Consider the following 24,758-nt stretch of genomic DNA (forward strand, 5'->3'; position numbering starts at 1 on the left):
TTGCCAGAAGAGAAGCATTGATGTAGAATGAAATCCCAACATAGAAATATGCCACAGTAGTGAGATGGCTTCCAATCACATAGATAGCAACCACAAGCCAAAGACTGCTCACAAGGTATTACACCAAAACTCAATGACATTAGTACCAGAGTGAGGGAGGATGCTATAGTAGATCAAACTAGCAGATTCGACTCAGGGTAGAAATGCCCTGTTTCAGACCTGGAACCATGTTTTCGTCATTTTATCTATGCCAAAGAGAGCAAACTGTGCATGAACCACTTATAATGGGTTTGAACCGAGTCAGGATAGAACTCATAAACAGATTGGTTTTACTTCTCTGGCATAAACCACAGGCCTGTTGCTATAACTTCAGGTGGCATCCAGTGAATATGGCAGTATAAAGCTAGAACAATTGTCCAACCAAGGGATTTATGTCATAAAATATGACCAGGCTCAAGATTCTTTCACACCCTTTTTCCAGAAATTCCAAAAAAGATGGACAATGAAACACTAACAGGTGTTGGGAAGGTCTTCAATAAGTATTTCATCGACATATTTCAGGAATTCAAGAATATCTTCAATCAGATATCCATGAAAAGACGATAAATTGCTATAAACATTAAATAAGATGAAGACCGGTTCCATACCATGCCAGCATGACTGTGAACAGCATGAATTCTTCGATTGGATCCTTCTAGAAGCATTTTAGAAGCAATGAGCTTCTCCACCCCCTGCCATTCTTGTTCAAGAAGCAAACATTATGAGTTTTATTTTTCTTTACTTGATAGAATGTCATCAACATTAATGGAGATATAGAAGGCATCTTGAATAGATATAAAACAGAAAAGACAAATCAAATGATATCCCTGTGAATGTGAAGAACATAAGGAAATGAAAATAAGACATGCAAGAAAGCATACCAAAACAATCCCATCTTTGCACTTTATGCCAATCACAGTTCTGCAATGCAGTGTAATTATCCAAAAATCAAGAGTTATTTTTTGGATTCAAGCAATTGCAAAAGAAACAGAACTATTTGACCAAAAAGTAAAGGAAAAATTTTATACCCGCTATTATCGACAGCTTTTGTTGCATACTCTATTTGAAAGACTCGTCCATCTGGGGAGAATGTTGTAACTGACAAATCATACTGTCATTCACCAGACATATGTTAAAGGCATCATAAGCATTTGAAGAAGCGTAAATACTATCACAGCCACAATCCCAACTAAAAAAGAGAGATCCTCGACTCATTATCAGCTCAAAGCCCACATCAAAACAGTAAATAATGTGCCCACAACATATATCCAGCTACCCTGTCTTCAAAAAAAAAGAGTAGATTATGCATAAGTGACCAAAAGGCAGTATTGGTGATTTCACACATACGAAATATAAACGAAGGAGTGCATATAGCACCTTCAATAAAAAAAAAGTGTACACTATTAGGACCTCAAATACGTCTTCTCTGAAATATAGTAATTTAGATTTCTGGAAAATGGAAAAAGCAGAATTTAGATTTGAAAATGGAAATCCTGGGAAGAACAGTTGAGCAAGTCACCACAGCAAGTCTCTGAAAGAGATCAAAGGTTAAGGACAAAATGCTTCTCCTCAGCAGTCACCTCCAAGAAACTGAAACTGACTGGGATTTGAATTGGGCACGTATTGGGCAAAGCTGGGGAGACATAACAGCTTCAAATCTGTCATCCTCAATGGAATTGATCCTGCCAAGAGAAATCCAGCAGAGAAGGCACCGGAAGCAAGTCCTTAGTTCACTAGCAAGCCTCTGCCCTCCAGATAAAAGCCTTTTTGGAAGATCAGGTAGTCTCTGTTAGTTCCATGTATTGTTTTTGGTTTAAATACAAGAAAGCCATTGATATGGCATAGTATTGGTCTTGACAGACCATGGACAGTCTGGAATTTGATTATGTCATCAAGGAACTGTTATTAGTTTTTAGGTTGCCCGGTCTATGGGAAAATAGATAATCCAGTTTCTGCTGTGTATGGGACTGTTACTGGATATTAGATTTCCAAGTTATCAAAGACCTTAGATTCTTCCCACCTTTCTGGTAACCAGTAAAACAATTACGTTTTTTCCAGCAAAAATACCATATTGCAAATCAGTGAAGGAAGATGAGATTGACAAGGTCAGTGAAGTTGTATCAGGTGGATTTGTATCATCTATAATATCAGAATAGCACTGAAGGTAGATGAAATTGACAGGGTCAGTGAAGTTGTATCAGGTGGATTTGTATCATCTATAATATCAGAATAGCTAACTCAAAAGAATTGCCCTGATCATGGAATTTCTCCTTTCATGTGTAACACTCTATCAAAAATTCTCTGAGCAAAGAAATGGGGAATCAGGAACTTCAAGGACACTGAAAAGAGTAAACGGGTTCATTTTTTATGGAGGAAAGAAAGATTATGTAGTTTCAAGTTCATGGTACGTAATTCCATTGGTAAAGCTTGGAACTTTAATTTTGGTTTGGGCTTGTATTGATAAAGAAGTCAAGGCCCAAGACACATATGGCAAGAGAAGTGCTAATATGAATGTCGCTATGAATCAGTTTGTATTTAGGCATAAACAGGAAATCACAAATTTGTGTAGCAGTTGCAGGAAATCAAGTTCAAATGCTAGAGCAAGCAAAGTTGCAACAAAATATCTTAATTTACTGTATCTCTAGACTTCACTAAATTTCTTTACGTGTTCTGTGCCAGGTATTGCAACTTTAATCATCAAATGCTCAAACTGGGTAGCCTTTTGATTTTTTAAATGTCTGCAGTGGCTTTCATGCACTTCAGTGACAATGGCTTATAACAAATCTAGTCTATATTAAGTTGAACCAAGTACTATCCTTCATGCAACACGCATCTGAAAACACATTTTGCTTTCTCAGAATTGATTGAAGGACATGTGAGGGTAACTTGTATGATAAAGAGCACTAGTTGTCTATAAAAGACACAGAATACATTAAAAATACTTTCATTCTGCAGATGAGGGAATGAATTCATCATTATCCATCACCATTAATAATTCAGTTTCCTCAACTAATTTTAATCTACCAAGCTAGTTACCATATTATACAATCAATTCTTCCATGTGAGGGCAGGAAAGGGGTATGATCAGCAATAGAGAGTCACCTTGATGTGGTGGAATCATCAGTTCGAGCCAATTGTTCCACCAAGTTTCCAGGATGGGAGAACACATGAACAGGGAAACACACAGGGGGGGCGTGTGGGAGCACCTCCAAATTTTAGGGAAATTCAAGGGGGATGGGGGGATCTCTCTCTCTCTCTCTATATATATATATATATCATAATTCAAATTCAATAATGAAATATATTGATTCATACATCAAAAATGATTCAGTGAAATAGAAATTGTAAAATATTGCATACATTGATTTAAATTCATCGTTCATTATTCTAGAATCTGATTAGTACTAAGCAAAATAGTAGATACTAAAGTCTACAGACTAGAATAGTAAATTGAAATTACTCAAACTCAAAAATAGTAAAAAGTAACGAGTCAAAGACTTGGTCTAAGGTCATCAGCATCTAAAAACAGTAGATACTAAAGTCTAGAGACTGGAATAGTAAATTGAAATTGCTCAAACTCAAAAATAGTAAAAAGTGACGAGTCAAAGACTTGGTCTAAGATCATCAGTATCTAAAGTCAAGACTCAAAAGTTGAAAATTAAAAATGGATAATGGATAATGAATCAATGTTATCAGAACCACATTGGTGATTGAATCAGTCAAACCCAAAACTAAGAACTGGATTTAAAAAAAAAAAAAAGAACAAAAAACCGGTCGACCAAAAAATACATGAATATTCAAATTTTGAAAAGAAATAAGTAAATATTCATGTGAATCCATATGAATCCAAACCATTATACACAAATATGCAAAAGTTTCTCATATATATAGCAAGGGTGCAATTTTGTTTGGGTGATGGGTATAATTTTACAAGGTCATGACAAAGGAGTTCAATAACCAATGCCACCAACATCAAGGTACACAAAGGGCTTGGTGCTCTTGATTAAATGCTAGTTCCATACCCTCATACATAATAGAATCCAATGGAAACATTGTAATCCCCCCAATCCTGAAATCATGAAAACTGTTAAGTCCGCTGGATTTTGAGTGACATCTAAAATTCTACTTTCTCCATATGAAATCCAATGAAGGAAATCCTCTCAAAGTTCCCTAGTCAATTAATGGTAATGTGAAAATCTTAAGTAAAAAACTTTTACTTTAAGAATTTAACATTACTTACATAGCATTAGTAGGGCTCTAGGGTTGAATATTAGGCCTCCCCACTCATAAAGACACCTAGCACCTTTTGAGGGTGGACTCCCTAGTGTTTTAAAAACCAGTCGGTCTGAACCGGTAACTAGTCAAACCGGCCAGTTAGCAAGCCCACCGGGTCAAACCGACAGAAAAACCCGCTTTGACCCACCATTTCGCCAAAAAAATGACCTAATCAGCCAGTTTAGTATGGAACCGGCCGGTTTGTGGTCAAACTGGCCGATTCGCTGCCAGGGCTGCGGAGGACCCACGCAGCGCCTTTTCCCAAGCGTTTAGAGTGTTTTGGAGGGAAAGTGAGTGTTCTATCCCTCCAAAAACACCCTCTCCAAGCCTTTAAAAGGCCCTTCTCCCTCTCATTTGTCTCACACATCTCATTTGGAGTATTTGTGAGTTTCATTAGGAGCTTGGAGAGTGTTGAGTTTTTACTAGAGTAGTGGAACAACAAAGAGTTTAAGCTAAGTAGTAGTCATCATGCCTCCAAAAGCCAAGGATACTGCATGGGTTCATTGTGATATGATTGATGGCAAAATGATCTGCAAATATTGCCAAAAATCTATTGGAAGGGGTATTAACAAGTTCAAGCAACACTTGGTTGGGATAGGAGGCCATGTAAAGCCATGTGAAGCACCAAATGACTCAATAAGGCATATTAGGGCAGAATAACTTCTGAAGTTTGAGACTCAAGTCAATGAACCAATAGAGAAGTTTGTGACTCAAGCAGTTGCAAAGTTTAGGAGTCGAGACTCAACCAACTAAGTTTGATCATGATGACTGATGAGAAGTTTCAAGTGATAATGTTCATCACTATTATCATATATGTAGACTTGTCATAGGCCAGTGGCCCCATAGTTTGTAGGCTTTGTTTTTGCACTCTAGAGGCCATTTAGAGCCTCATTGCTTATGTATTTTGTCGATGATATGTATTGCACTCGGTGCCATTTCGATATATTCAGCTTTACATGGTATATAAATGAGAAATCTTTGCATATTTTGTCTCTATTGGCTTGGAATCATGGTTTTAAATCTTAAAAATAGTTTTTTCATTAAAATTAATTATTTAATGTATTTATTCAAAACCGGTTCGTTTAGACCTGACTAATCCTGGTTCGACTGGTTCCGGTTCGAAACCCGATTCATTAGGTGGATCGGTCCAGTCACTGGTTCCGGTTTTTAAAACATTGGGACTCCCACAAGCACCCGTTTTGGGAAAACACATCCCCCACATTGGGGAATATTTCCCTTGTGCATCACCCTAAGTTTGCCCAAAAGGGGGATGCGAGGAAACATTTCCCCAAACATTCCCCCTCGTCCCGAGAGTGTGGGAACCGTGGGGAACATGCCCCCCACCCTGGGGCATGAGTTCCAATGGAACACTGGTTCGAGCCTAATAATCCCTAAGCTCGACATAAGCCTTTCTATTTTGCAATTTTTTCCCTCATTTGTCGTAAGAGGTTCAATCGATTGACATGAGGGGATAGGAATGTCTATTCTCAAAGTGAGCTCCAGGCATATATGAAGCAAGTGGATACTAAGGTTATGCCTAAAGACGATTTTATCATCTTTTTCCACCAGCAAGCTAAAGCACGTATGAATCTCATGTATGCAACATCAAGCAATTCCACTTTTTCACCCTAAAAAATGCGATATACAATGCACTAAAATGGTGAGAGGGCTTTTCTTTTAAGCCCTAGAAAGCAGTCATTGTTAGATTTTGGGCACTAGATTCGCTGCAGACACACAACAGATCTAGTAACAGTCTCAAATTAACTTTAACCCAACTAATTAACTGAAATACACAGATGTGTCTAACTAGAAACAAATTATGCACAGTGTAACTTATAAAACTAGCAATTGGATCATGCACAGTAAACGTATTACACACAAGTTTTTCCCAATCAACAGTTCTTCATTAAATTCTTTCTCAAAACCTACCCAGGCTCCCTTACTGTGACAATGGCCCTCAAGGAAATTACCAACGTTGTGAACATCGCGATCAGGATTATGTCAGCAAGGGGAAAAAATCAGAAAAATCAACAAAAAATGGGGAAAAATTGGCAAATACAAAAATATTCATTTTTTTTTCAATTTTTTAATATCTAAAGCATCTACAACATAAAATAAAGCATTGACACATAAATATGATAAAAAAAACTAATTATATGATGTGTAACACCATTTCCAGTGCTACATCACACATAACAGTGAATCATGTCATGAGTCATAATGTCATGTACAATGAAATGAACCAAATAATTAATACTATTGATTTCCTCTGCCCCTCTTGTGAGAAAATGCAATAGCTTTCCCTCTAGATGTAGATGGTGGTGGAGTTGGCAGTGGACTCTATTGTGCTATAGAAGCTGAAAAATTAGGAGCTACAAGAGGTAGACCACGTCCTCTACTGGTGGCAGGGGTAGCCTAGGTAGGTGGTGTCACCTCCTCCTCCCCCTATTGCTCCTCCTCCTCCTCTACCCCCTCCACTACCTCCTGCTCTAACCAATCAGCAGCAGACTCCATGAGAGGCCTCTCGGCCTCAACCCTCCATGCAGCAATGGTGTCAATCCCATCCAATGAGATGGCCTCCATATCAAGTGTCCTCTCAAGTTGCCTCACCCACAATCAAAGATTGTAGTAGACATAGACCATGTCATTAAGTCGTTGGGACTCCAACCTGTACAAGGGTCATAAAATAATAATTATAAAAAAATATTATTTAATGAATTCAAAAAATTAATTGGAAATTTGGAATATTTTAAGTTTTAACCTATTGCGCTTCTTGGTGTGTATTTTTTCAAATACACTCTAGTTGCGCTCGCATCCTAAGGAGCTACATGTTTGGCTGAGCACTCGAATGGCAAGCCTTTGCAGATTGGGTACTCTGCCACCATAGCTTATCCGCCATGCATATACAACAAAATTACAAATAAGATAAACATAAGAAAAAAAAATGAAATTTGAAAGTTGAAGCGAAGCATGAAGTTATGAACTTGAAGAGAATGAAATTTGACACAAACTAAAAATACCTGGCATTTTAGTCTTCCTATCAACCACAGCCATGTCAAAACTAAATGTGCCACCTGCCATCCTATATATCTCCATTTCTTTGGAGATTTCTACATGTTCCACTAGAGATGGCACCATCCTCTGAACACAGGTGAAGAATCCATCCATGACCTCAACATCAAATAAGAACCCACAAGGGTAAGCAAATGCGGGGTTCAGGTAGATCCCTGCAGCATGAATGGGACGATGGAGTGTGTTGTTCCATCGTTCATCAATCACTTCCCATAGGAGGAGTTGTTTCTGAAACCCCTCATCTCCCTTATCATCATAGTAGGTCTGAATGGATTCTTTGGCCCTATCCATGGCCTCATACAAGTAGCCCATTGCGGGCTTGTCACCATCAACTAATCGAAGAACCTTTACCAAAGGTTCAGTAATGTTGCACACCTCCTGCACTCCCGCCCAGAAGCTTTCCTGGTATGAAACTAATCTGCATATGGCCTCTCCCTCTGGTTTGCGACTAAATGCCAAAGCACGCCATTGATCTGAAAGAAACATTCTCTTCACATCCCACATAAAATTCAAGAGGGATTGAAGAGATATGAAACTGGTGGCAAACCGTGTAATGGCGGGGCGCACCAACTCCTTGTTGTTGGTGAATGTTCTCATCAAATGAAGCACAAATGCATGATTATATATAAATTTTGTAATGCTTTTTTATGAGTCAACAATATCTTTGACAAAAGGAATTTTTCCTATGTCCTCCAACATCAAATCAATGCAATGTGCAACACAAGGTGTCCAAAATAAAGTAGGATGCCTCTCCATAAGCATCTTGCCAACAGCAACATAATTTGCAGCATTGTCCGTTATGACTTGGACAACATGTTCTGGACCCACCTCCAAAACAGTGTTCCACGGGGACGCGTCCCCCAGGGTGGGGTGCGCGCACCCCTCGCACCCCACGCACCCGGGACGGGGAGACTCTTGGGGGTGCGTTTCCCCACGTCCCCCTTTTGGGGAGACTCGGGGAGACGCAAGGGGGTGCGTTTCCCCAATGTGGGAGACTCGACTCCCCGAAAGGGGTACTTCTGGGCGTCCCCCCCAAAAATGGGGTTCTTCTGGGCGTCCCCCGAAAATGGGGTTCTTCTGGGCGTCCCCCCTTCATTTTTGTCTAATTACCCTTTATAAACCAAAAATAAAAATAAAAAAATGAAAATTAATTTATTAAAAAAACATAAAAAATAAAAATAAACTAAATTAACAATTACAAATAAAAAATTACATGAACAAGTTAGGGTTAACTCCACTTTTCAAGTTTTCATTCTGCCGCCATTCATTATGCTCTTACCTCAACGCATTTTTTTCTTCCATCTGCTCTCACTGCGCCCACGAGAGCTTCAGCGCATCCTCACGCAGCGGCTTGCTGTTAGCACTTAGCAGTCGTTGCCCAACAGGTGTTGGCAAAACAGAATTAGCTAAGGCTCTTGCATCCTATTTATTTAATACTGATGAAGCTCTAGTGAGGATTGACATGAGTGAATACATGGAGAAGCATGCAGTTTCAAGGCTGATTGGAGCACCACCAGGGTATGTGGGTTATGAAGAAGGGGGATAGTTGACTGAGTCTATACGTAGAAGGCCTTATGCAGTTATTCTGTTTGATGAAATTGAGAAGGCACATACAGATGCCTTCAATATTCTACTTCAGATTTTAGATGACGGAAGGGTCACTGATTCTCAGGGTCGAACTGTAAGCTTCACCAACACTGTCATTATTATGACTTCAAACATTGGTTCTCAGTACATTCTAAGTAGGCTTGATGATGAACCTGGCTCAAAAGAGGAACTGTATGAGAGAATGAAGAACAGGGTTATGGAAGTGGCTCAAACGACATTCCGCCGTAAGTTCATGAATCGCATTGATGAGTATATTGTTTTCCAACCTCTAGACTGTGAACAAATTAAGAGCATTGTAAGATTACAGGTATGTGGTTCATCTATCGTCATTCTTTTAGTGAAAACCAAAGCGAAATAGCGGAGGTTGGTCAGATACATTAGAAGTTAGAATTTATTTATAACTTTTTGATTTAATCATATAGAAACAACTGTTTGGAATATATGTTAGTTTCAGTTATTATTTTGGTTTTCAATGTAAATTATAGAATGATGATTGATGAATGATATGGATCAATGTACATTGTATTTGAATATTTGAATTTCATATTGAATTTTATTATTGAATCTTATGGTATTGAATCTTGATGAATTAGCATTATTGAACAATGAATATGAACATGAAAATTTCAAAATTATATACATATATATATATATATAAATTTATAATATATATAATTAAAAATTATATTATATATACCTCAACGTCTCCCCGTCTCCCCTAAATTTCCCTAAAATTTCAGGGTTCTCCCACACGTCCCCTTTGTGCGTCTCCCCGCACCCACGTCTCCCCGTCCCGGAGACTTGGTGGAACATTGCTCCAAAATAAACACATCTACCAAATCACATAATAATCGTGCATCTTTGATATGTGCAGATGCATCAATAGATTTCATAAACATTGTCCCCTTGGGACAATTAACCAAGAAGTTTATAAGGCTTCTACCCTTTTGATCGGTCCAACCATCTGACATCACATTGCATTCTGTGTGTGCCCATGATGCCCTAAACTCATCCAATCTCTTGGTGCAATCAATCTTTTCATTTTGAAGAATGTGGCCTCTAAAGTCATCATAAAAAGAGACTTTGTACCCTGGGCCAACAATTGCAATAGCATCAACAGCAGGATGGAAAAATGGATTATTCCTTACAACGTTGGAAAGAATATCACTCCAAAGAAGAAACTTGCCCAACAACTTGTCAACTTCTTCTTTCTCCTCTTTTGTAATAATTGAAGAGATAGGTGGTTGTGAACCAGACGTGGTTCTAGGAACAAAATATGATGATGCAGCTACAGGGTTAGTTGTAGATACTGATGCTGAAGTAGAACCAGTGCCACTCTCATATTCACCTCATAACACTCTATTCCCAGTTAGTTGACTCTTCAGATCTGACTTGGACAGTTTGGTTTGTTCTATTTCTTCCAATGATCTGAGGGATCTTAGGATGATTTCCAGATTTGTATTGGTGCAAGGCCCAACCTCATGTCAAAATTTGTGCAAAGTGCTACTTCAATCTATATACCCCCCGTCATATGATGCCCACACAACTTGCAAGTCAAGTTTGATCTGTCAAACCCTCCATCAGGTTCACTAAATTCCCACAGAGGGTTTGGCATGTTTGTAACTTTGTTGAACTCTTGAGTTTTAATGTAAGATGAAGTTTGAAGTTGAACCTAGGGAACAAGAAGAATTGCAAGTTAAAAAAAATAAAAATAAAAATTTACATACAACACATTGAATTTTTTACAACAACAAAAAAAAAAAACCTCAACTCAACGCAACAATAATGGAAAAAATGCACATTCAAACCCAAGCAAAAATGATGCAAAATATAAAGCACAAGAAGAAATTAAACTTATAAATCTAACAATCAAGTTTTTGCATTTTTGACCAAAATGAACCCTCTCCACTCTATGCAACAAAAGTGAAAAAAACAATCAAATCCCACTCAAAAACCATTGAACATCAATGGTTATACAAACCCAAGCAAAACAAGAAAAAAACCAAAAAAAAAGGCCAAATTTGGTGCCCATACCTGGAAACCACGCTTTGCTGATGAAACTTGGTCCAAACTCGAATTTTTCTTGCTTGGCATATTCAATTCTTTCGCTTTTCTCCTCTCTTTCCTTTGTAGATGACTTCCTCTCCTCCTCAACTCTCAAACTTGCCCACTGTCTAAAAAAAATGACAAAAAAAACCCAAAATCGGCTCTTAAAACTCGTTGTTTCCGCCAGTCACAATTTTTTCTAGTCAGATCGCAATTTTTTGGCGATTTTTTGAAATAAAAAAATTGCAAAAAATATCGCAATTTTTTTAAATTACATATACAACAATTACCCTGAATCTGATCCAGCAAATCAAGCCCCATAATTGTCTTTGATCTAGCTAATCTGGATCTCCTTTGCTACTTCGTGCTCCAGCCTCGGACTCTGCATAACTGAGCATCTCACTCACAACAAACTTGCAATATTACTCATGCAAATCTCTTACTTACTTTAGAGAATCTCTCTCTCAATGTCTCGTGCCCCTGTCCATCTCTGTGCTTTGCTCGACCCTCTAGGCCCTCTTGGCCCTACTCGACTCTCTTGCCAAGCCACATTCCACAAGCCCTCTTGGCCCTCAAGGGGTCTAAGGCCTACTCGGCCTTCTCCTCCACAAGATGCTCTCTTGCCGACCACCACATGCTCTCTGCCCTCCAAGGTCTGAGGCATACTCGACCTTCTCCTATTAGAGCTCAAAGGAACATCTCGCTCTGCCTCCAAATCTACAAGGTATGTCCCTATTGTTGGTGTTCTTGGTCCATACTCAACCTTAGGAGCCTCTTGCTCCTGATCCTCTACCCCTGTTGGCTCACTTGGCCCTCTTAACACTTCTAGTCCTTCACAAGCCCTCTCGACCCTTCACAAGCTCTCTCGACTCTCTTTCCAAGCCATAAGACAACAAGAATGAATCACTCACCCTTATACTTATACTTCTCCAAAGGGTGTGTTGAAGAAAATGTAACTAGGTTCAGTTTTCATTATGACTTGTAAATATAATATTATGTAAAGAAAAACACAATTATTATTATTCCTTGCATCATGGGTTTCATGAGCAAGATGTGTTTACCATAGATCAAAGACATCTTCTTGATGTCTGTAGGATTTTGTGTCTTAACATAAGTATTATTGAAGTCATGTTGCCAAAGATCTACGCTTCAATAAACAAGTGTCACTATCCCTTGCAAGTCGGCTAAATGAAGACAATGATCTCCTTGATAAGTCGGCCCAGCTTATGGCTCACGTGTCGGCCTAATGTATGTCAATGCTGACCCATATATATAATGCATGAAGTGGCATCATAAAGACAGAACTTTGGATCATCTCTGAAGAAGTAAGCGAAGAAGAAATACATAGTGAACCACAGTGACATACCTTCCTCTCAGTGAAGCTCATATACTAGTCTATCTCTCGATGAAGCTCAAAACACAGTCTATCTCTCGGAGAAGTCATCTATCTCTCTGTGAAGTCATCCCTCGGTGAAGCCCAGAACATAAGTTATTTCTCGATGACGTCTGTCTCTCGGTGAAGCTCGGATGATCTATCTTCTCTCGGTATAAGACTGTCCTATCATTGCCAGTATAGCGGAGAACTCAACACACTGTCTCAAAGATTGTGTCATTCAAGATAAAGTGAAGAACTGTGGTAGCCGAGAAGCAGTGGACTGTGATAAGAAGGCGAATGTACAAGGAGGCCGAAATCTAAAGGCATGCAGTGCCATAAAGACAAGAGACTGTGAAACGAAGACCGAATAGTGCAAGGGATAGTGACAAACATATTGGAGGTAATCTTTAGTCAAAGTTTTGTCAAGGGTCTTGGTATTCATCCACTACACATCCATAAGAAGAGATTCAAGGGTTTTACTCTCAAGAGGAGAGGTTTTGCCCTGGCTTGGAGCCAACATATTGGGTACATGTTCTACTGTTGATCTTCTATTTTGATAATTGTTTGCACAACACACTAACATAACGAAGATAAATAGAGAAAGACAACACAAACGTTATCAATAAGTTTAAGAAGAATCACTAAGCCATGAATTGCCCTAGATTCTTCAACATGGTATCAAAGCTATGGTTCAAAGAGGGCATGAAGGAGATCAACTATATCATAGAAAAGTTGGTAAAGAAGTGTTCATCTTTCGCTGGACTAATCAAGCAATACTTCAAAACAGCATGGAGTAAATTCTTCTCTTCCCAAGATCCAAAAGATTCAAGAAATGAAGGATTGTTCTCAGCTCTCTCCAAAACATTCCAAGATGAAAACATATGGGTAATAGACAGTGGAGCTTCAAGGCATATGACCGGGTATCACAAGCAACTCAAGACCTTGTCTAAAGGAAAATCTTCATACTCAGTGGAGCTTGGTGACAACAAGAGCTATCCCGTCAAAGGAATTGGATCAACATCAATTGCGTTGGAAGGTGGAGGTAACATTCATCTCAACAACATATTATATGTTCCAGGTTTGTACAAAAATCTAATTTCAGTTTCATCTCTAGAAGAAAAAGGAGATATAGTTGCTTTTATAGATGGTAAAGTAGTGGTTTGGGCCAAAGAATCAAGCATTGAAAAAGCTAGTCATTGGAGTTAGAGAAGGCAGACTATACAAACTCTCATCTCCTCAAAATCAAGCATTTGTCCACATCAAGATAAGCCCGTGTGAATTATGGCATAGAAGATTGGGCCATCTCCATTACAAAATTCTACCAACCCTAAATTCCATTGTAAATGGGATTCCAAATCTCAAAGAAGAACATGAAGGAGTCTGCAACGGTTGTGCCCTGGGAAAGAGTACAAAGAAACCATTTGCTAACAACACATCTAGAGCTCAAGAGATCCTGAATCTCATTCACTCTGATGTATGTGGGCCTATGTCCAAATCTCTTGGAGGTCATCTATACTATGTTAGATTCATCGATGATCATTCAAGGAAAACTTGGGTTTATCTACTTAAAACAAAGGATGAAGTATTCACAAAATTTCAAGAATTCAAGACAAAGGTAGAAAATCTTACAAAAAGAAAGATAAAGATCTTGAGATCAGATAATGAAGGTGAATATACTTCCAAAGAACTTACTGCTTTCTGTAAAGACTCTAGGAATAAGAGGGAGTTCATTGTTTCCTACAATCCTGAACAAAATGGAGTAGCTGAACGAAAGAAAAGAGCTATAAAGGAAAGTGTCAAGGCTATGCTCCATGATCAAGATCTACCAAAATTCTTGTGGGGAGAAGCAACAAAAACTGCAATATATGTTCAAAATAGTAGTCCTCACAGGTCTCTTGGCAATATAACTCCTGAAGAAGTCTTTACTGGAAAGAAGCCTAACATTGATCATCTCTAGATATTTGGATGTCCAGTATATATCCACATTCCCAAGGACAAAAGGAAGAAGCTAGATCCTAAAGCAAGAAGGGAATCTTTGTTGGATATAGCAACTCTTCCAAAGCCTACAGAATCTACATAAAGGAAGGACACCAAATAGAAGTAAGCAAAGATGCAATCTTTGATGAAAGCATTGCCTTCAAAAAATCCAAGGATCTCCCATCTGATTCTCATGAGGAGGATATCCCTATGTTTGAAGAGGAAGCTTCTAATGAAGAAGAAATCTCTTACCATGAAGAAGAAGGCCCCAGTGAACCTATCACTATCCCTGAAGGAAGGAAAGGACCTTACTGGTTAACATCCACTATTCAAGAAGTGGAAGGTCACACGGCAAAACGAACTTTCAAGGAAAGCAAGAAACCAAAAAGATACTCAAGAAGAGGTAGCCAAACATCAAAAATGGAAAGATGCAATGAATGACGAGTACCAATCTATCATGAAGAATGGAATTTGGGAAATTGTCCCAAGACCAGATGACAAGTCCGTGGTAACCTCCAAATGGTTATATAAAATCAAGCACGTTGTCGATGGAATCATTGACAAACGCAAGGCAAGCATTAAATATGAAGAAACCTTTGCTCCCACAGCAAGGTACACCACAATCCAACCTCTGATATCTCTGGCAACATCCATGGGATGGAAGGTACATCAAATAGATGTCAAAGCAGCATTTTTGAATGACACCATAGATGAAGAAGTCTATATCGAACAACCATTAGGATATGAAGTAAAGGAAAGGAAGACTCACGTTTGTAGATTAAAGAAGGCACTCTATGGCCTCAAGCAAGCTCCTAGGGCATGGTATGCCAGAATGGATGCATACTTGCAAAGATTGGGTTTCAAGAAAAGTACTGCAAATCCAAACCTTTACATCAAAATAGAAATGGATGAACCTATCATCATACTTCTATATGTAGACGATCTTCTCATCACCGGGATCGAAGAAAGAATTCAAGAATATAAGAAATTGCTAGCAGCAGAATTTGACATGAAGGATTTAGGACTCATTCACTACTATTTGGGTCTAGAAATTTGGCAAGAGCCAAATGAAATCTACCTAGGACAAGGGAAGTATGTGATCGAATTACTAAAGAAATTTGATATGATGGAATGCAAACCCATGACTACTTTGATGATCACAAACTTGAAGATGTTAAGAAACTCTGAATCCAGTCGCGTAAATCCTACCAAATATATACAACTAATAGGATCTCTGATGTATCTAGTAAATACTCGGCCAGATATATGTTTTGCAGTAAACATTCTCAGCCAATTTCAAATAGAACCAAGACATGAGCGTTGGATCGCTGCAAAACACATATTAAGATATCTACAAGGAACCATCCACTATTGCCTAAAATATGAAAAGGGAAGAAGTGTAAATCTAGAAGGATTCACTGATTCCGACTGGGGTGGAAGCAAGAAGGATGGAAGAAGCACTACAAGAGGATGTTTTAACCTAGGATCCTCTATAGTCTCTTGGATGAGCAAAAAGCAAGAGACAGTGGCATTAAGTAGTGATGAAGCCAAGTAGGACCCTACCGTCATACATTGTGATAATACCAGTTGTATAAGACTATCTGAGGACCCAGTATTTCATGGGAAAACGAAGCACATAAACAACAAATACCACTACATTCAAAAGTTGGTACAGGATGGTGTGCTGAAGCTGGAGTATATCCCCACCGATGATCAAACTATAGACATTCTGACAAAGTCTCTACCCAATAAAAAGCTTATGTATTTCAGAAATAAGCTTGGCTTGGTTGACATATCCTCCCTAGTTGAGAGGGAGAGATAGACACATCATCCTTGTCTTCATTTTGAAGAAAGGATGGAGGATTGAGTAATCATCTGGCATCTGATACTCTTTGAGGATGTGTAGGGCATCCAAGATAAGAGTAGGCAAGAGGACCGATATTCTTTGAGGGTTGGGGACCCAAGATAAGAATAGTCCTAGAAGGTCATACTCAGTGAACACCCGGGTGGGTATGTACCTTGAGAGACAATGATGAAGGTGTCTATCATCATTGGTCTCACCAACATTGTGCTCTGATCTATTAAGAGATAGAGTTGTTAGTCAAGGCCTTGCTATGTGACAATGTTGGTTATCATGATTCTATACAGATGGATTACTAGTCCGACTCTTTTTATGAGATCTCTTTAGTGATGAATAGCCCTGTATCATTTAAATGAATACCTCCCTAGTTAAGAAATGTAACTAGGTTCGGTTTTCATTATGACTTGTAAATATAATATTATGTAAAGAAAAGAAACAATTATTATTATTCCTTGCATCATGGGTTTCATGAGCAAGATGTGTTTACCATAGGTCGAAGACATCTTCTTGATGTCTTTAGGATTTTGTGTCTTAACATAAGTATTATTGAAGTCATGTTGTCAAAGATCTACGCTTCAATAAACAAGTGTCACTATCCCTTACAAGTCGGCTAAATGAAGACAGTGATCTCCTTGATAAGTCGGCCCAACTTATGGCTCACATGTTGGCCTAATGTATGTCAACATTGACCTATATATATATATATATATATATATATATATATATATATATATATATATATATATATATATGTGAAGTGGCATCACAAAGGCAAAACTTCGGATCATCTCTGAAGAAGTAAGCAAAGAAGAAATACACAGTGAACCACAGTGACATACCTTCCTCTCGGTGAAGCTCGTGTACTATTCTATCTCTCGATGAAGCTCAGAACACAGCCTATCTCTCGGAGAAGTCATATATCTCTCTGTGAAGTCATCCCTCGATGAAGCCCAGAACATAAGCTATCTCTCGATGACACTTGTCTCTCGGTGAAGCTTGGATGATCTATCTTCTCTCGGTATAAGATTGTCCTATCACTGCCAGTATAGCGGAGAACTCAACACATTGTCTCAAAGACTGTGTCATTCAAGATAAAGTGAAGAACTGTGGTAGCCGAGAAGCAGTGGACTGTGATAAGAAGGCAAATGTATAAGGAGGCCGAAATCTGAAGGAGTGCAGTGTCATAAAGACAAGAGACTGTGAAACGAAGACCGAATAGTGCAAGGGATAGTGACAAACATATTGGAGGTAATCTTTAGTCAAAGTTTTGTCAAGGGTCTTGGTATTCATCCACTAAACATCTATAAGAAGAGATTCAAGGGTTTTACTCTCAAGAGGAGAGGTTTTGCCCTAGCTTGGAGCCAACATATTGTGTACTTGTTCTATTGTTGATCTTCTATTTTGATAACTGTTTGAAGAACACACTAACATAACGAAGATAAATAGAGAAAGACAACACAAACGTTATCAATAAGTTTAAGAAGAATCACTAAGCCATGAATTGCCCTAGATTCTTCAACAGGGTGTAATACCATGGATCTATAGCTGCAAAGCCCCATCACTTGGCCCACTTGCCCCACACATGAGAATAATCTTGATGGTACCCAAAACATCAAGAATCATGAATTTAGTACCCTATGAAAGTCACTACAGGCAGCAGATGGGTCCTACCGTCAAAATCTCAATTGTTCTATGCTGATTATGAGGAACAGTTAACTTTAGCTTTAAATTTCATGGTGTGTCCATAATTGCTCCCAATGAAGTAGATGTAGCATAACTGTATTTATCAATGGCTGATTTCAGATTCTATCTATGCATTAAGTATTTTTGCTTGAGCGTTTTCGTAGAATCATCGCATCCATCTTTGAATGGGCATTTCAGACCAGCCCATTAAGTAATTATGATTATGCCTGCAGCCATATGTGTCAGGAGCTTCAATAAGCTAAGTGTCAACACAAAGACAAGCATATAATTTTCAAGAATGGATTTCAAACTAGGAAAGCAATTCCATAGTTTGAGAATCTCCTTTAAGGAAGAATGTGCAGTAAAATATTCCTGTGAAATGTGAGATTTGGTCTGTATATCAAACCAAATCTGGCTAAAGGCCTTAGTTTTTTATAATTGTAAATTATGCATCCATTATATGGGGAAAATTACATTTGTTATAGTCATTAATGATTGCTATGCTAACACAACCACCATGTTATATGGTCAATTAGGTTTATCTCAGGAGGTCAGAGAAATGATTGTTATTGTCTCCACCGAGATTAAATTCCGGCAAGTGACATGATGAGCTTTGTTGTAATAGTTTCAAGCCTTGTTGTAGTCCTTCTGAGGACTGAAACATGTATATACCTCATATGGAATATAAAGATATTTCCCATAGAAAACCCAAAAAACACACAACAAATGTTATATGTTACTTCATAGTCCAAAAGAATGAGTTCCAAGTCTGAAACTCTCTATAGGCGAACCAAACTTGCCACAAGCAGATGGAAAAGCTCACGCGTCAATTATAAAGGCCAAAAGCTAAAGACAAAAGGATATTTTAATTTTTTCTACTTTCGGACAAAATTCTAGTCCAATAAAATCCAAGATGTACGAGTGCCTAAACACAGACGAATTCGCCCTTTTCCTCTGTACAGTCCGATAAACTAATGCTTTGAAGGACCGGGGAAAACAAAACAATCAATATATTTACATCTGGAGAATTGAATCGCACTTTACTCTATGCCATATTTGTAAGAGATGGAGCTGCCTGACCAGGTAATTAACCGATAGCTCTAAATGGTTGAACCGTGAACCATCGCATTGAAGGATGTTCCAGCTACCCCTTCTTACCTCGCCTAGAGTTTACGGTAACAACAACTTTAACATATATAACGATCTACCCCGCGTATACCAACAGGCAATAAACAAACTCTAACAAGAACAGCCAAAAAACCCTAAGTTTGTCGTGTAAGGAGACTTGAATGATTTAAGTACGTATGAAGCACAAAGGGGCTTGAAGCTATCCATTACAGTGAACGGCCTAGCTTACCCTAAACGTACTTAAACCTACCTATTATAACTTTAAGAGTCGATAAACCCTAATTTTTTTCGAAATGTTCAGAGGAGACCAGAAAATGGAAGTTATTTGAGGCAAATAAATTCAGTCGTACGTCCTGGTTATTGAAGATAAAAGTATGCATGAAATGTGGCAGGAGCAGAGAAAAATGAGATCAAATATATATATATTAAATAAAACGCACCCCGGTTCCAATGCTACCCATATTGGTCCTGCGATCTGCTCAGCACGTGAAGGCAAAAATAGTTCTTTGTGATGTCGAGCTCCTAGGCTTCGGCTCCGAGATTCAGACGAGATACACAGATTTCACGACTTGTTCATCAAGCTTTCATAACACCCACCAACAACAGGGAAAAAGCAAAAGCGAAGAAGACCAGTGGCGTCCTGACACACTGAATTTAAAATAAATATGTAATTTTCATTTTATTTCTGAACGTCCTAAAAATTTAATAATAAAAGGTCGAATTATAAACAAAGTGTTTTGATTTAAGGTGTGTTCGATGACTTCGTCGTCAAGTTTTATTTAGTTCAATTTATCGATGAAGTTAATTTTTTTCGATATATATGTTTATGCTAGGTTTATTGAATTTGGGAAAGTATGTGAAAATGGTGGTATGTAATATTTGTTTATGTAGAGTGTTATCAATTTTTTAATTTTTATTGATATGGACAAGGAAAGTGAAAAGTTGAATAAAAAAGCTATATTCATTATGGGATTAATGAAATATTAAGTTGTTTCTCTATGGTAGTTTAAGTGGCGATCCTCGTGGAATGAAGTTTCATTGAATGGGAGATTTTGGGTTTGAATCTTGTGCTACCCTCCCTCGTAGTGGGGTGAATAATAGACATGTAAAACTTGAAAATAAGAGAGTCCTACCAAGCTTACAAAAAAAATGAAATATTATTTAATATAAGGCATCCTAATTACTTTTAATAACATATGGGTCATGGTATATTAAAATTTATATTTTAAAAAGTAATGTACGTTTAAATGAAATTTGTCAAAAAATCATTCTATGAATTTATTTTATTTTTATATATTTTAAGTGGGAAAGAATTGACTTATTTTTAAGTTTTTAATAAATTTGGATTAAAATGAATTTATGTTAATTAATTAATTATTAAAATTTGATTTTATAAAGGTGGGAGAGAATGCATTAATAAAGTTGAGATGAATTTATGTTAGTTAATTATTAAAGCTTAATTTTATAAAGGTGGGGAGAGACTTTATTAGGGATTAAAAATTGAAGTCAAATAGCATGAATGGGTATCAAAGCTTATTATTTGGAGAGTATTAAAAATTTTAAAATAGTTTTTGTTGTTGATATCTATGGTGAAATTAGGCAAGATTAAAAAGTTACGACATATTAGAAAAGGTGCTCATGTTGTGGATGGAGAAGATAGGCATGTCTAGCCCTTCCATTATCTCGCCTTCAATCCTAAGATGTGTAGAGAATGAGAAGCATCTTTATCACTACTATCAATTATGTGTAGATAGGTTGAGGCATTGTAACAAGAGTGGTGAAACATAAGAGAATGGCATGGAGAAAACCAATAAAAAGGTAAACATTAAGATGAAAAATTTGATGAATACAAGTTTTAAATTTTAATTTTGTTGATGATAATAATATTCTATCAATATTCTTCATCATTTTACTGTTTTTTCTTTTCTCTCATCCGCAACCCTAGAAACCCTACTCAATCCCCTTATGCGTCTCCGGCATAGCCTGCCCGAAGGGGCCTCCTCCCCCTCCATCAGATGATGCGGCGGCCTTTTACGCCCTGATCACATCTCTTCCAAAAAATTCGAGGACCACGGACCAGGGGCTAGCATTCCAAGTTCGTGTAAAGGGTGGAAGGCATTCCTTTAGTTGCGCTGCCTTCTGGTTTTCATCGCACTACTTTGGCTTTTATGGTTGGCCTTTGGTCAGAAAATTTATTGGGATGCGGTCGTCATCAAAGTCCATGAAGCAATCGACAGAGAAAACCTGGGAGTTGATGATGAGAGGAAATTTGGGCATTTACACCTATGGGAATGATTTCTTGCTTTTATATTCGAGCTAAAAGGAAGAAAAAGAAGTAGTTTTTAGAAATAACCCTTATTTCTTTGGGACTGGGGGAATGTATCTGAACAAATGGTCTCTAGACTTCGACTCTGTTGAGGATATCCCCAATGGTGTTCCAGTTTGGGTGAAATTTCCCCGACTTCCTCTCTTGCTAGAGTGATGACTATCTCAGAGTTGTAGGCAATGGAGTTGGAAAGTACTTAGACAGAGTTGAACCTAATGGCAGTCAGTTTGCATGTGCCAAGATATGTGTAGAAGTTGATTTAGAAAAGGGGCTCCCTGTTGAAATCTTCCTCACAGTGGGGGATTGGAAACACTACCAAGTTTTGGAGTATGAATAACTTCCCTTCAAGTCCTGGATTTGTCATGAATATGGGCACTTTGCTTGGGACTGTAAAAAAGCCCAAACCAATAAAGGAGACAATGTTAAAGAGCCCCAAGAGGAGCAATGGAAAACCCAGAGGAAAGGAGGTAATATGCGGAATGTGGCAATGAGCATAACCAATGCTCCCTAAGGCAATAATGTTCCCTCCTCTTCAACAAACCCTTTTGGGGCTTTGTAGTCCCTCGAGGTGAATCAGTTGGAAGAACCCGCTTAGGAAATACAACCCACTTCTCTTGTGGGTGGAAATGAGGTCTAAACTCAAGAAGAGGGTGAAATCAGGACTTGTCGAAGGACATAGGTACATAAGTGATTGGGACTTCTCCAATCCCTAACCCTAAAAGAGACATTCCATTTGTTGAAGAAGGTCATATTCTCTATGACATTTTGTAGTCATAATCTTCTCCCAAAGTTTTGCGTGTTCCTCAAGGTGGACCAAGAAACATTATTATGAGAAACTCAAATTTGAATTATAGTGGGATAGACGAAGAAAGTAGTTAAGACACTGAGAGCACCACTAAGAAATGGGGTAGGCACTCCAAAAAAGAGATTAGAGAGAATGAAATGGAGCAAAATAAGAAGTTGGGAAAAAACCTCAAATTTATGACATATTAAGGTCCTTGAGGAATAAGGGCTTAGCAGGAATAATAGAAGGCGGTATCAAATCTCAATCACCTCCTAAGGAATTATGAAGCTCTTATCATGGAGTATAAGGGGTATGGGAAGCCCTTCAAAATCCCTATTGGTCAAAGACTTATTAAAAGCAGAGAAGCCCTCTATACTTTTTCTGCAGAGACTAAGCTAGAAGATATTGAACTTATGAATGCGACTAATGGTTTTTAGAAAGACAATGGTGGAGTTGCATAGAGCTCTCAGGGTGCCTCTAGGGCTGAGCATTTTTTGGGATAAATTATCCTTTTTCCTTATTGGTAGTCAAGAGAATTCTCACTAGATAGCCCTTAGTTTGGAAAGGAATGGTTCTAAGGAAATATTTAAGGTAGTGAATGTTTATGCTCCAATGTTATATGGCGATAAAGTAGAATTTTGGGATAAGCTCAACTCACTCAAAGATGAACAATGGAATCATGGTTTTATTGTTAGAGGTGATTTTAACACAGTTATTTTTGCATTTGATAAAAGAGGAGGAAATGTGGTATGTGACCCTTTTAGAGAAAATATGGAGGATCTCATTGTTGAGTGGGATCTAATTGATATCAGACCCAACAAAGATAAATACTTTGGTTGAATAGGAGAAGTGGCTCTAGTCACATTTTGGCTCGTCTTGGCCGCTTTTTAATCCATAACTCTTGGATTATTCAAGGGTTGGACTCCTCTTCATCAATTTTGGCTCAGAGTGAGTCAGACCATCATTTGATTTTGTTGGAGCTAGGAAAGAAGGAAGACTTGGGTCTTATTCCTTTTAGATATAACCCTGGATCGCTGAAGGAAGAGGGAGTTGTGGACATCACCAAACAGGCTTAGACTTCCCCTATTCGTGGTTATCCAACCTCTATTTGGGAATTGAAATTAAAGTATGTCAAACAAGCTCTGAGAACTTGGAAAAAGGAAGTGTGTGTTCCCCCTAGTAAGCAGAAAGTCGAATTAGTAAAAGAATTGGAGCAACACTTGACAAGTATGGAAAACAATGAAGTTGAGTATTAGCACCTGGAGAAGGAAAAGGAAATAAATAAGTAGATCTTTCAAGAAAATCGAAAAGAGGAGGAACTTTAGAGGCTTAAATCTAGAAGCATTCGGTTAAAGGCGGGTGACCCAAACATGGCATTCTTTCACAAATAATCAAAAGCAAAGGAACTAAGAAATAAGATGAGAGAGATTACTCCCAAGGGCAAAATGAAAATTTCTTCCTTCCCTGAAATAAAGGCAGAAGCCTTCCCACACTTCCATGCCTTATATTTTTCAGGAAGCGAGATGGATTCTTGTAAGGATGAAGAATTTTTGTCCACATTTCTTCCAAATATCTGTGACTCCGAAAATCTCTAGCTCATCAAAGAGATTGATGAAGACGAGGTGATTGAGGCGATATGGTCAATGGATATAGATAAAGCTCTTGGCCTATATGGCTTCCCTAATAGTTTCTATATGGTTTTATGGCCTATGATTAAAAATGATATGGTTAGAATGTTAAATTGGTTAAAATGCAAAGGCAAAGCTGGAGGGAGCATAAACTCATCCTTTCTAGCCTTGATTCCTAAGGATTCTAATGCAATGATTTTTTCTCGCTTTCGCCCTATTTCATTATGTAATGCCTCTTATAAAATATTATCAAAAGTTATAGTAGGAATACTAAAGAAAATTTTTGTGAGAATAATCTCTAAAAACCAAGGGGGCTTTATTCAGCAAAGACACATTTTGGATAACTTCTAGTGCAGGAGGCCATTCACTTGAGTAAGGAATGGGGTGAGCCTTGTTTTATACTAAAATTGGATTTGGCCAATGCCTTTGACCGGGTAAGACATTCTTTCCTCTTTCTCATTCTCGAAAAGTTGGGTTTTTGTAGAGAATTCATTGTCTGGATTAAAACTTGTATTGGGTCTCCGTGGATCGCCCCATTGATTAATGGTAGAGCCACGTCATTCTTTAAAGCTTCCAGAGGACTTCGACAAGGTATTTACTCTCTCCCTTATTGTATATCATTACGACGGAAAGTCTAAGTATAAATTAGAGAAAGCTATAACAAATGGGTATTTGTCGGGAATCAATATTGCCAGGAATGTCAAAGACATCAATCACTAGTAGTTTGTAGATGATATGATTCTTTTGGGAGGAGCATGAAAAATAATAGTTAAAAGTTTCAAGGTGATATTAGATGACTATCTAGACATCTCAAGGGGTTTGGTGAACGAAAGGAAAATCTATTTTTATGGGTGGAATTGCTCTGACTCAACCTTGCAAGAGATAGCTTTAGCCTTGGATTTTCTAGTTCAACTAAGTTGGAAATCCTTCAAATACCTAGGAGTCCCAATATATTT

At 38.1% G+C, this 24,758-nt stretch overlaps 1 protein-coding gene across 1 annotated transcript in view; it reads right to left on the bottom strand.

The window, feature by feature from the left end:
• The window catches only part of LOC149184643 (proteasome subunit alpha type-3), a 109,453-nt gene extending 89,763 nt beyond the window's left edge, over positions 1–19,690 (bottom strand). The window contains exons 1-4 of the mRNA XM_089417640.1: positions 19,505–19,690; positions 1,068–1,150; positions 921–960; positions 648–731 (exon numbers count right to left, since the gene is read on the bottom strand). Coding sequence (XP_089273766.1) covers positions 648–731; positions 921–960; positions 1,068–1,150; positions 19,505–19,525 — 228 coding nt within the window. The 5' untranslated portion in view covers positions 19,526–19,690. The remainder of the gene's footprint in view (positions 1–647; positions 732–920; positions 961–1,067; positions 1,151–19,504) is intronic.
• Between the last annotated feature and the right edge of the window lie 5,068 nt (positions 19,691–24,758).

This window comes from Pinus tabuliformis, chromosome 3_2 (genome assembly GCF_031772625.1).
Source record: "Pinus tabuliformis cultivar Carrire ecotype Pingquan chromosome 3_2, CPIR1, whole genome shotgun sequence".
NCBI classification, from domain to species: domain Eukaryota; kingdom Viridiplantae; phylum Streptophyta; class Pinopsida; order Pinales; family Pinaceae; genus Pinus; species Pinus tabuliformis.